Genomic DNA, 13,092 nt, shown 5'->3' on the forward strand with positions numbered 1-13,092 from the left:
ATCCCGCCCCAGTCCTACCCCCTCCCTACTCCACCGGACCCCCTCCCCCTGTTAACTACCCCCTCAGCCCCTCTACCCACACGGCCAGATGCCTCCAGGGGTTAATGCCCCCTGGGTTCCCCCTCCCAACACCCAGCCCCACTCGCTGGGCCCCCCGCCCCTCCTACCCTCCGGACCCCCTCTCTCCAAGGAGGACTTCTACAGACAGCGGAGACTCCAACAGGAACAGTGAGTTGCACCTGATTTCATTCATTGTAATGATGCTGAGGCTGCTAGGCCTGAGGCTGGTAGCTTCACATTACTGGGATTAGTAAACAGTTGCCGGTTTACGCAGGCAGCCCGATTCTCATCTTTTTCAGATCTGATCATTTGAATTGCTACCTGTGTTAAACGCAGAGGCCAAACTAGCCCACAGAGGCATGGCGCAGAATGTTACCCCGGGCTAGTAGTAGTGGGGGGGAATGTTACCCCGGGCTAGTAGTAGTGGGGGGGATGTTACCCCGGGCTAGTAGTAGTGGGGGGGGGATAGTAGTAGTAGTGGGGGGAATGTTACCCCGGATAGTAGTAGTGGGGGGAATGTTACCCGGGATAGTAGTAGTGGTGGGGGAATGTTACCCCGATAGATAGTAGGTAGTAGTGGGGGGGGAATGTTACCCGGGCTAGTAGTAGTGGGGGGAATGTTACCCGGGCTAGTAGTAGTGGGGGGAATGTTACCCCGGGCTAGTAGTAGTGGGGGAATGTTACCCCGGGCTAGTAGTAGTGGGGGGAATGTTACCCGGGCTAGTAGTAGTGGGGGGAATGTTACCCCGGGCTAGTAGTAGTGGGGGAATGTTACCCGGGCTAGTAGTAGTGGGGCTAGTAGGGAATGTTACCCGGGCTAGTAGTAGTGGGGGAATGTTACCCCGGGCTAGTAGTAGTGGGGGGAATGTTACCCGGGCTAGTAGTAGTGGGGGGAATGTTACCCCGGGCTAGTAGTAGTGGGGGGAATGTTACCCCGGGCTAGTAGTAGTGGGGGGAATGTTACCCGGGCTAGTAGTAGTGGGGGGAATGTTACCCCGGGCTAGTAGTAGTGGGGGGAATGTTACCCCGGGCTAGTAGTAGTGGGGGGAATGTTACCCCGGGCTAGTAGTAGTGGGGGGAATGTTACCCCGGGCTAGTAGTAGTGGGGGAATGTTACCCCGGGCTAGTAGTAGTGGGGGGAATGTTACCCGGGCTAGTAGTAGTGGGGGGAATGTTACCCCGGGCTAGTAGTAGTGGGGGGAATGTTACCCGGGCTAGTAGTAGTGGGGGAATGTTACCCCGGGCTAGTAGTAGTGGGGGGGAATGTTACCCCGGGCTAGTAGTAGTGGGGGGAATGTTACCCCGGGCTAGTAGTAGTGGGGGGAATGTTACCCGGGCTAGTAGTAGTGGGGGAATGTTACCCCGGGCTAGTAGTAGTGGGGGGAATGTTACCCGGGCTAGTAGTAGTGGGGGGAATGTTACCCCGGGCTAGTGGGGGAAGTAGTAGTAGTAGGGGGAATGTTACCCCGGGCTAGTAGTAGTGGGGGGAATGTTACCCGGGCTAGTAGTAGTGGGGGAATGTTACCCCGGGCTAGTAGTAGTGGGGGACCCCGGGCTAGTAGTAGTGGGGGAATGTTACCCCGGGCTAGTAGTAGTGGGGGGAATGTTACCCCGGGCTAGTAGTAGTGGGGGGAATGGGGGCTAGTAGTAGTGGGGGGAATGTTACCCCGGGCTAGTAGTAGTGGGGGAATGTTACCCCGGGCTAGTAGTAGTGGGGGGAATGTTACCCCGGGCTAGTAGTAGTGGGGGGAATGTTACCCCGGGCTAGTAGTAGTGGGGGGAATGTTACCCCGGGCTAGTAGTAGTGGGGGGAATGTTACCCCGGGCTAGTAGTAGTGGGGGGAATGTTACCCGGGCTAGTAGTAGTGGGGGGAATGTTACCCCGGGCTAGTAGTAGTGGGGGGAATGTTACCCCGGGCTAGTAGTAGTGGGGGAAGTACCCCGGCTAGTAGTAGTGGGGGAATGTTACCCCGGGCTAGTAGTAGTGGGGGAATGTTACCCGGGCTAGTAGTAGTGGGGGGAATGTTACCCCGGGCTAGTAGTAGTGGGGGGAATGTTACCCCGGGCTAGTAGTAGTGGGGGGAATGTTACCCCGGGCTAGTAGTAGTACCCGGGCTAGTAGTAGGGGGAATGTTACCCCGGGCTAGTAGTAGTGGGGGGAATGTTACCCCGGGCTAGTAGTAGTGGGGGGAATGTTACCCGGGCTAGTAGTAGTGGGGGAATGTTACCCGGGCTAGTAGTAGTGGGGGGAATGTTACCCCGGGCTAGTAGTAGTGGGGGGTTACCCCGGGCTAGTAGTAGTGGGGGGAATGTTACCCCGGGCTAGTAGTAGTGGGGGGAATGTTACCCCGGGCTAGTAGTAGTGGGGGGAATGTTACCCCGGCTAGTAGTAGGGGGGGGAATGTTACCCCGGGCTAGTAGTAGTGGGGGGAATGTTACCCCGGGCTAGTAGTAGTGGGGGGAATGTTACCCGGGCTAGTAGTAGTGGGGGGAATGTTACCCCGGGCTAGTAGTAGTGGGGGGAATGTTACCCCGGCTAGTAGTAGTGGGGGGGAATGTTACCCCGGGCCAGTAGTAGTGGGGGGTTACCCGGGCCAGTAGTAGTGGGGGGTGTTACCCCGGCTAGTAGTAGTGGGGGGGTGTTACCCCGGGCTAGTAGTGGGGGGTGTTACCCCGGGCTAGTAGTAGTGGGGGGGTGTTACCCCGGCTAGTAGTGGGGGGATGTTACCCCGGGCTAGTAGGGGGGGATGTTAGCCCAGGCTAGTAGTGGGGTGGGGGAATGTTAGCCCGGGCTAGTAGTGGGGGGGAATGTTAGCCCGGGCTAGTAGGGGGGGATGTTAGCCCGGGCTAGTAGTAGTGGGGGGAATGTTAGCTCGGGCTAGTAGTGGGGGGAAATGTTAGCTCGGGCTAGTAGTGGGGGGAATGTTAGCCCGGGCTAGTAGTAGGGGGAAATGTTAGCCTGGGCTAGTAGTGGGGGAGGGGTTAGCCGGGCTAGTAGTGGGGGGATGTTAGCCCGGGCTAGTAGTGGGGGGGGATGTTAGCCGGGCTAGTAGTAGGGGGGGGATGTTAGCCGGGCTAGTAGTGGGGGGGGATTTACCTGTTCAAAGGTTTCCCTCAGACATGTATTATGGGATGTGACCAGTCCTGTCTCTGTGTTACCAGGGTAACGTCCAAGCTGGATGAGTTCACTAAAGACTTTGCCAAAGAGTTGATGGAATACAGACCTGCTCCCAAGAGACGGAGACGCTCCTACTCCAGGTAACACTATGACATCTCGTCATATTTCTGGATTAAACCTCTTGAACTGTTCATAGAGATATCTTCTCTGACAGAGATATATCTAGGACAGAGATGATATGAATTGTGTCGAGATGGTAAACAGACATCACAAGTGTTCTTTCTATCCTCCCCAGGTCTCGTTCCTACAGTCGTTCTCCGTTCAGCCGTTCCCCCTACTCCCGATCTCCTCGCTCCCGCTCCAGGTCTTACTCGTACACCCCCAGCCGCTCCCGCTCCCGTTCCAGGTCTTACGGACGCTCCCCCTTCTCCAGACGCAACGGAGGCCGGGGAGGACGCAGCCGATCCTACGGTCGCTCGCCACGGTCCCGCTCACGCTCCCGTTCCTACGGCTACCGTCGCTCCGGCTCTCCTCGCTCCCCTCCGCCTTACCGAGGTGGTGGTGGGGGGGGCTGGGAAGGAGGAGACGGAGTTGAAGGAGGAGGAGGAGGGGGGTATCGGCCCAGGTCTCGCTCCCCGGGGGGCTACAGGAGGAGCAGGAGTCCTGGAGGGGTTAGAGGTCACCATAAGCCCCCCCCTCGAGAGCCGGCTCCTTACGAGCCTAAAGGCGGACCTGACCTGTCTCCCGGCGGCAGGGAACGCTGGGAAAGAGACAGCTACAGACAGTGGGAGAAAGAGTACAGGGACTGGTACAACAAGTACTACAAAGACTACAGTACCCAGCATGCCTCGGTGCACCACCGCGGTGGCCGGGGCAGCAGAGAGAGGGACCGCCTCACCCCTCCGCCCAGAGACTACTCCCCCCAGGGGCGGGTGAGGAGGGGTGAGAGAGGGGGACCTCCCGGACCCCACAGAACTCACCACGCCTTGTCCGCTCTGCCCTCTGCCTCCGTCAGGGGGGGCGGAAGTAAGGAACGCACGCAGGGGGGAACCAAAACGTCAGAGGGCGGAACTAAAACTCTGAAAGGGAAGAAACTGAAGAAAAAGAAGAACGGTGAGGAGGATTCAGCCGACCAATCGCTGGACAGGGGAGACGCCACACCCGTCAGGGACGAGCCAATGGATGATCTCCACACCCTGACCCCTAGCAAAGCCCCACCCACCTCCACCAAGGTCTCGAGCAATAAGGCAGCGCTGCTCTCCGGTAAAACCCCTCCCACCTCGTCCGGCCAATCAGAGAAGAGCAGGAAGGAGAAGGTGGGTAAGCTGAAAGTAAAGACGGAGGGAAAGGTGAAAGGAGAGAAGGTTAAGAGAAAGACGGGAGGAGAGGCGACGGTCACAGCCTCTAAGAACAAAGAGTCTTCAGCCGCTAAACCAACCAAAGCATCCAAGGTCAAACCGGACGAGCCAATCAGGAGAGAGAAGGGGCGGAGCACCCCTACTGTTCGAGGAGGTTTGGCTAAACTCCCCCTGCCCCGCCCCCTCCCCCCTCACCCCCACGACCTCCCTAAACACCTGGGCGACGCCCGGGGGGGAAGGAGAGATCCCATTCACAGTGTCGGGGTACGCCCCCCTGGTCGCCCCCTCCAGCCTGCACCTCCCTCCCCAGCAGAGAAGAGGAGGAGAGTGGAGGAGAGGGAAAGGGGGAGGGGGATGGACAGGGGGATGGGGGGGCCCCCGGCTAAGCTCCGCCGCGCCGAGGGTCCGTACCCCCAGAGAGGACTTCCTGCCAAGCCTTCCCTCCTCCTGAACCTGGCATGCAGAGAGTCGGGTAGAGGAGAGGGTCTGCTCCCCATCCCTGGTTCCTCACAGACAGGGAGGCTAGACCGTTTCCATCCCATCTCAATCTCCATCCCTGGTTCCTCCATGGACCTGGGGAGAGAGGGGAGAGGCGACGGGCTGCTGCCCACCCCAGGGAGCTCTGAGGCGGGCAGAAGAGAGAGTGACAGGGGGTCTATCTGGCCTCTCATGGGTCTGCAGGTCAAACCCTTCCCCCAGAGGAGAATCAAACTGAACAGAGACCTGGGGAGGAACAGCAGTATGGCCCGCCCAGAGGAGAGACCAGCTCCAGCTGCTAATATCACCACCACTATCACCTCTACTGGAGAGAGACCTGCTGGTCCTGAGAGAGGAGGAGCAGAGAGGGATGGAGGGACGGAGAGGGTGGCGGTGATGGTGGAGCGGAGGTCGTCTGGCGAGAGGTCAGAGGCCAGGTCTGTTAGGTCCGAGAGGCCGTTGTCAGGGGAACGTTTGCCGGAGAGAGGAGGAGGAGGAAGGTCAGTCTCTCTAGACCGCATGACCATCGCGGAACGCTCGGCCATCGCTAAGAAACCTGATGTCACCGGGGAGAGAACAGAGAGCGAGTACACGCCGCCCGCTGAGAGAGAGAGACCAGCTGAGAGCTCCAAGGAGAGAGAGAGACCAGCTGAGAGCTCCAAGGAGAGAGAGAGACCAGCATCAGCCAAGACGGACAGGTCATCTTCCAGGGAGAAGTCAGCCACCAGGGAACAGAAAGGAGAGAAGACCTCGTCCTCCGTAGACAGACCTGCCTCTACAGGGGAGCGAGCGGCAGGGTCCCAGAGAGAGACTGTAGCTGAAGACAGAGTGGTAGTGGTGGTGAAGGAGGGTTCTGGTTCTGGAAAGACCAGAAAGATCAGCAGAAAGAGTTCTGAGCCCACCACCCACCACTCATCAGACCACTCTGTCACTTCAACTGGGTGAGTTGCCCTTTCGACCTCTGACCTTCCAACGGTTCTTTATTAGCCCGTGTTGTTAATCAACAATCATTGTGGTTTAACACTATCAGCTTTCTAGAGCTTTCTCCTTTAGTTAACACTATCAGCTTTCTCCTTTAGTTAACACTATCAGCTTTCTAGAGCTTTCTCCTTTAGTTAATACTATCAGCGTTCTAGAGCTTTCTCCTTTAGTTAACACTATCAGCTTGCTCCTTTAGTTAACACTATCAGCGTTCTAGAGCGTTCTAGAGCTTTCTCCTTTAGTTAATACTATCAGCATTCTAGAGCGTTCTAGAGCTTTCTCCTTTAGTTAACAATATCAGCGTTCTAGAGCTTTCTCCTTTAGTTAACACTATCAGCGTTCTAGAGCTTTCTCCTTTAGTTAACACTATCAGCGTTCTAGAGCGTTCTCCTTTAGTTAACACTATCAGCTTTCTCCTTTAGTTAACACTATCAGCTTTCTAGAGCTTTCTCCTTTAGTTAACACTATCAGCTTTCTCCTTTAGTTAACACTATCAGCGTTCTAGAGCTTTCTCCTTTAGTTAACACTATCAGCTTTCTCCTTTAGTTAACACTATCAGCTTTCTAGAGCTTTCTCCTTTAGTTAACACTATCAGCTTTCTCCTTTAGTTAACACTATCAGCTTTCTAGAGCTTTCTCCTTTAGTTAACACTATCAGCTTTCTCCTTTAGTTAACACTATCAGCTTTCTCCTTTAGTTAACACTATCAGCTTTCTAGAGCTTTCTCCTTTAGTTAACACTATCAGCTTTCTCCTTTAGTTAACACTATCAGCTTTCTACTTTAGTTAACACTATCAGCGTTCTAGAGCTTTCTCCTTTAGTTAACACTATCAGCTTTCTCCTTTAGTTAACACTATCAGCTTTCTAGAGCTTTCTCCTTTAGTTAACACTATCAGCTTTCTCCTTTAGTTAACACTATCAGCTTTCTACTTTAGTTAACACTATCAGCGTTCTAGAGCTTTCTCCTTTAGTTAACACTATCAGCGTTCTAGAGCTTTCTCCTTTAGTTAACACTATCAGCGTTCTAGAGCCTTCTCCTTTAGTTAACACTCATCAGCTTTCTCCTTTAGTTAACACTATCAGCTTTCTAGAGCTTTCTCCTTTAGTTAACACTATCAGCGTTCTAGAGCCTTTCTCCTTTAGTTAACACTATCAGCTTTTCTTTAGTTAACACTATCAGCTTCTCCTTTAGTTAACACTATCAGCGTTCTAGAGCTTTCTTTAGTTAACACTATTCTAGAGCTTTCTCCTTTAGTTAACACTATCAGCGTTCTAGAGCTTTCTCCTTTAGTTAACACTATCAGCGTTCTAGAGCTTTCTCCTTTAGTTAACACTATCAGCGTTCTAGAGCTTTCTCCTTTAGTTAACACTATCAGCGTTCTAGAGCTTTCTCCTTTAGTTAACACTATCAGCGTTCTAGAGCTTTCTCCTTTAGTTAACACTATCAGCGTTCTAGAGCTTTCTCCTTTAGTTAACACTATCAGCGTTCTAGAGCTTTCTCCTTTAGTTAACACTATCAGCGTTCTAGAGCTTTCTCCTTTAGTTAACACTATCAGCGTTCTAGAGCTTTCCTTTAGTTAACACTATCAGCGTTCTAGAGCTTTCTCCTTTAGTTAACACTATCAGCATTCTAGAGCTTTCTCCTTTAGTTAACACTATCAGCTTTCTCCTTTAGTTAACACTATCAGCGTTCTAGAGCTTTCTCCTTTAGTTAACACTATCAGCGTTCTAGAGCTTTCTCCTTTAGTTAACACTATCAGCGTTCTAGAGCTTTCTCCTTTAGTTAACACTATCAGCATTCTAGAGCTTTCTCCTTTAGTTAACACTCAGCATTCTAGAGCTTTCTCCTCTAACACTATCAGCGTTCTAGAGCTTTCTCCTTTAGTTAACACTATCAGCTTTCTCCTTTAGTTAACACATCAGCGTTCTAGAGCTTTCTCCTTTAGTTAACACTATCAGCTTTCTCCTTTAGTTAACACTATCAGCGTTCTAGAGCGTTCTCCTTTAGTTAATACTATCAGCGTTCTAGAGCTTTCTCCTTTAGTTAACACTATCAGCGTTCTAGAGCTTTCTCCTTTAGTTAACAATATCAGCGTTCTAGAGCTTTCTCCTTTAGTTAACAATATCAGCGTTCTAGAGCTTTCTCCTTTAGTTAACACTATCAGCTTTCTCCTTTAGTTAACACTATCAGCTTTCTAGAGCTTTCTCCTTTAGTTAACACTATCAGCTTTCTCCTTTAGTTAACACTATCAGCTTTCTCCTTTAGTTAACACTATCAGCTTTCTAGAGCTTTCTCCTTTAGTTAACACTATCAGCGTTCTAGAGCTTTCTCCTTTAGTTAACACTATCAGCATTCTAGAGCTTTCTCCTTTAGTTAACACTCAGCATTCTAGAGCTTTCTCCTCTAACACTATCAGCGTTCTAGAGCTTTCTCCTTTAGTTAACACTATCAGCTTTCTCCTTTAGTTAACACATCAGCGTTCTAGAGCTTTCTCCTTTAGTTAACACTATCAGCTTTCTCCTTTAGTTAACACTATCAGCGTTCTAGAGCTTTCTCCTTTAGTTAACAATATCAGCGTTCTAGAGCTTTCTCCTTTAGTTAACAATATCAGCGTTCTAGAGCTTTCTCCTTTAGTTAACACTATCAGCTTGCTCCTTTAGTTAACACTATCAGCTTGCTCCTTTAGTTAACACTATCAGCTTGCTCCTTTAGTTAACACTATCAGCTTGCTCCTTTAGTTAACACTATCAGCTTGCTCCTTTAGTTAACACTATCAGCGTTGCCCTCTACTATGAGAATTGTGATCGAATATTCTGCACAGACCGGTGCAACAACCAATCAGAGCTGCAGTAGGCCTATATGCAAATAGCCATTGCCATATATGGATCTGTGCCATTAACTGAACAAATAACCACAGTAGCCTACTTGGCCACTGTTAAAACTGGAACTTAAAGCAGGTAGAGCCTTCACAGTAAACGGGTAGGACCTTCACAGTAAACGGGTAAGGACCTTCACAGTAAACGGGTAAGGGCCCTTCACAGTAAACGGGTAAGGGCCCTTCACAGTAAACGGGTAAGGGCCCTTCACAGTAAACGGGTAAGGGCCCTTCACAGTAAACGGGTAAGGGCCCTTCACAGTAAACGGGTAAGGGCCCTTCACAGTAAACGGGTAAGGGCCCTTCACAGTAAACGGGTAAGGGCCCTTCACAGTAAACGGGTAAGGGCCCTTCACAGTAAACGGGTAAGGGCCCTTCACAGTAAACGGGTAAGGGCCCTTCACAGTAAACGGGTAAGGGCCCTTCACAGTAAACGGGTAAGGGCCCTTCACAGTAAACGGGTAAGGGCCCTTCACAGTAAACGGGTAAGGGCCCTTCACAGTAAACGGGTAAGGGCCCTTCACAGTAAACGGGTAAGGGCCCTTCACAGTAAACGGGTAAGGGCCCTTCACAGCCGCCGTAAGTTGCACAGTATTTTCACAACATTGAAGTTTGAGCTCAGCTGACCTGAAATTTCTCAGTCCCGAAACAAATGAGGGAACATTGGTTAGAATGGTCCTAGATCTGTGTATATAACATGGGTATAATGGTTCCTAACCCCTGATCCTAGATCTGTGTATATAACATGGGTATAATGGTTCCTAACCCCTGATCCTAGATCTGTGTATATAACATGGGTATAATGGTTCCTAACCCCTGATCCTAGATCTGTGTATATAACATGGGTATAATGGTTCCTAACCCCTGATCCTAGATCTGTGTATATAACATGGGTATAATGGTTCCCAACCCCTGATCCTAGATCTGTGTATATAACATGGGTATAATGGTTCCTAACCCCTGATCCTAGATCTGTGTATATAACATGGGTATAATGGTTCCTAACCCCTGGTCCTAGATCTGTGTATATAACATGGGTATAATGGTTCCTAACCCCTGGTCCTAGATCTGTGTATATAACATGGGTATAATGGTTCCCAACCCCTGATCCTAGATCTGTGTATATAACATGGGTATAATGGTTCCTAACCCCTGATCCTAGATCTGTGTATATAACATGGGTATAATGGTTCCTAACCCCTGATCCTAGATCTGTGTATATAACATGGGTATAATGGTTCCTAACCCCTGATCCTAGATCTGTGTATATAACATGGGTATAATGGTTCCTAACCCCTGATCCTAGATCTGTGTATATAACATGGGTATAATGGTTCCTAACCCCTGATCCTAGATCTGTGTATATAACATGGGTATAATGGTTCCTAACCCCTGATCCTAGATCTGTTTAATAACATGGTATAATGGTTCCTAACCCCTGATCCTAGATCTGTGTATATAACATGGGTATAATGGTTCCCAACCCCTGATCCTAGATCTGTGTATATAACATGGGTATAATGGTTCCTAACCCCTGGTCCTAGATCTGTGTATATAACATGGGTATAATGGTTCCTAACCCCTGATCCTAGATCTGTGTATATAACATGGGTATAATGGTTCTTAGTTGATGTTCTCTCTAACCCCTGATCCTAGATCTGTGTATATAACATGGGTATAATGGTTCCTAGTTGATGTTCTCTCTAACCCCTGATCCTAGATCTGTGTATATAACATGGGTATAATGGTTCCTAACCCCTGATCCTAGATCTGTTTAATAACATGGTATAATGGTTTCTAACCCCTGATCCTAGATCTGTGTATATAACATGGGTATAATGGTTCCTAGTTGATGTTCTCTCTAACCCCTGATCTTGGATCTGTGTGTTCCAGCAGCAGCAGGTCTGAGCCGAGCCAGAGCCAGGGTGCTGTGTCAAAACCCCGGGACCTCCAGACCCAGAGGAGACCCAGTCCCGTCCAGTTCCCCAGCCCAGGCAGGGAGAGGAGGGACCGTGGGACCGGAGGAGTCCTCATCCAGCCTCCACCCCGGTCCAAGTGGGAGAGAGAGGAGGAGGAGGAGGAAGAGGAGCAGCACTCAGCGTCCAGGGAGAATGGGGCGTTGGCGGTTTCCTCCTCCGTGCCCAGAGACGCTCTGAGGAGAGAAGTCTCACCAGCACCGCCTAGTGGCCAAGGCAGGGACGTGCAGGGTAGTGTCTCTAAAACAGCCAACACAGAGGGGAGGAGAGGGAGGGAGGAGGGGACTAGAAGGAGGGAGGAAGGCAGAGGGCTTAAAAAGGGGCAGATGAACTTTAGAAAACCAGCTAAGACCGAATCCAGAGGAGTAAAGGAGGAAGGAAGAGGAGGGGTAGGGAGGGAGGAGAGTCGAGGGGCGGGGCCAGAGCCAAGGCGACAGCGTCTATGTTCTGACCTGGGTAGAGAGACGGACGAGGCAGCCTTCGTCCCCGACTACAGCGAAGGGGAGGGGTCAGACGGGGAGCGGGGCAGTGGCCTGAGCCACAGCCCCTCTCACAACACCCAGAGCCCCGCCTCCCAGAGCCCCGGCGGCTCCCCTAGCAACCACAGCGGCTCCACGGCGACGGACAAGAAGAAGAAGAAGAAACACAAGAAACATAAAAAACACAAGAAGCACAAGAAGCATTCTGCCGACGTTGAGCCTCCCGTCGAAGGAAGGAAGGAACACAAACACAAGAACAAGAAGAAGAAGCACAGGAAGAATAAAGAGGAAGAGGAAGGAGGGGAGGCAGAGGAGAAGACTGGGCAGGAGTCAGCCACCATCTGAGACCCTGCTAGCTCCGTTAGCATCTAGCTCATGGTTACAACCTGAGTTTTTCTAGTTCATGCTAGCTCTTTTAGCATCTAGCTAAAGACTACAACTGAGACTGCTAGCTCATGCTAGCTCCGTTAGCATCTAGCTAATGGTTACAACCAGAGTTTGCTAGTTTATGCTAACTCCGTTAGCATCTAGCTAATGGTTACAACCAGAGTTTGCTAGTTTATGCTAGCTCCGTTAGCATCTAGCTAATGGTTACAACCCGAGTTTGCTAGTTTATGCTAGCTCCGTTAGCATTTAGCTAAAGGTTAAAACTGGACAAAACCTTATTGGGGGATACTTTTGTCAAATTCTTTTAAATACTTAAGCTGAGCTGGATATAGTTTGTTTATCTATAATGGAACCACTGGAATAAGTGGAGCTCACCTCAGACATTTGTAAGTATTTTGTGTTTTCTGTTACTGTGATGCTGTCTCTCTGATGCAGGTTCTCTGTGAATGTGTTTTTGTACAAAGATGATTATATTCAATTACCCTGATCTATGACTATAAGGTGTCTGAAACTCTGAAGTGTCCCAAATTTAACCCTGTTCACTATATAGTACACTACGTTTGACCAGAGTCGTATGGGCCCTAGTCATTTAGAGCCCTAGTCCAATGGGCCCTAGTTTTGCAGGACTCTGGTCGAATGTTGTTCACTTTAAAGGGATTAGAGGTTAATTTGGGACACCTCCCTGATGTATAGTAGGTTATATCATCATGTTCATATGAACTGATCTGAAGCCGGGGCTAACTGATCTGAAGCCGGGGCTAACTGATCTGAAGCCGGGGCTAACTGATCTGAAGCCGGGGCTAACTGATCTGAAGCCGGGGCTAACTGATCTGAAGCCGGGGCTAACTGATCTGAAGCCGGGGCTAACTGATCTGAAGCCGGGGCTAACTGATCTGAAGCCGGGGCTAACTGATCTGAAGCCGGGGCTAACTGATCTGAAGCCGGGGCTAACTGAATGGTGACTAGTGGAAGTTACTGTTATTAAACTTTCTGACTGTTGTCTTTTCATTTATTGTTTGGTGAATAAAACCTGTCTAATGTTTATTATCAGAATGCCACAGTTCTTGTGTTTTATTGACTTTGACACATTTTTCACATGTTTAAATGGTTTATTTTCTAAACTCATAACACTTGTAAAACCTGCTATCTTATGTCCAGAACCCTTTTGATCAGCCATTCATTGGAGTTCAACACTTCTCTCATTAACGCAAAATCAATGTTCTGTGAAACACCATATGCACATTTAGCTGAGTCACCAGTCTGTAATGATAAGATGGTTAGTCACCCGTCCATAATGATAAGATGGTTAGTCACCAGTCTGTAATGATAAGCTGGTTAGTCACCAGTCCGTAATGATAAGATGGTTAGTCACCAATCTGTA

At 50.1% G+C, this 13,092-nt stretch overlaps 1 protein-coding gene across 2 annotated transcripts; it reads left to right on the forward strand.

Annotated features, from left to right (window-relative positions):
* On the forward strand, window positions 1-12,764 carry LOC112230163 (E3 ubiquitin-protein ligase RBBP6). 2 transcript variants are annotated; one of them, XM_042315408.1, is made up of 4 exons: window positions 1-228; window positions 3,223-3,318; window positions 3,474-5,954; window positions 10,766-12,764. In XM_042315408.1, the coding sequence occupies exons 1-4, from the start codon at window positions 89-91 to the stop codon at window positions 11,667-11,669; spliced, it is 3,621 nt and encodes a 1,206-aa protein (XP_042171342.1). In that variant the 5' UTR covers window positions 1-88; the 3' UTR covers window positions 11,670-12,764. The 2 variants fall into 2 exon arrangements, with proteins under 2 accessions (XP_042171342.1, XP_042171341.1); XM_042315407.1 differs by having other exon boundaries at window positions 2-228; window positions 10,763-12,764.
* The last annotated feature ends 328 nt before the right edge of the window (window positions 12,765-13,092 follow it).

Source organism: Oncorhynchus tshawytscha, unplaced genomic scaffold, assembly GCF_018296145.1.
Source record: "Oncorhynchus tshawytscha isolate Ot180627B unplaced genomic scaffold, Otsh_v2.0 Un_contig_8328_pilon_pilon, whole genome shotgun sequence".
Lineage (NCBI taxonomy): Eukaryota > Metazoa > Chordata > Actinopteri > Salmoniformes > Salmonidae > Oncorhynchus > Oncorhynchus tshawytscha.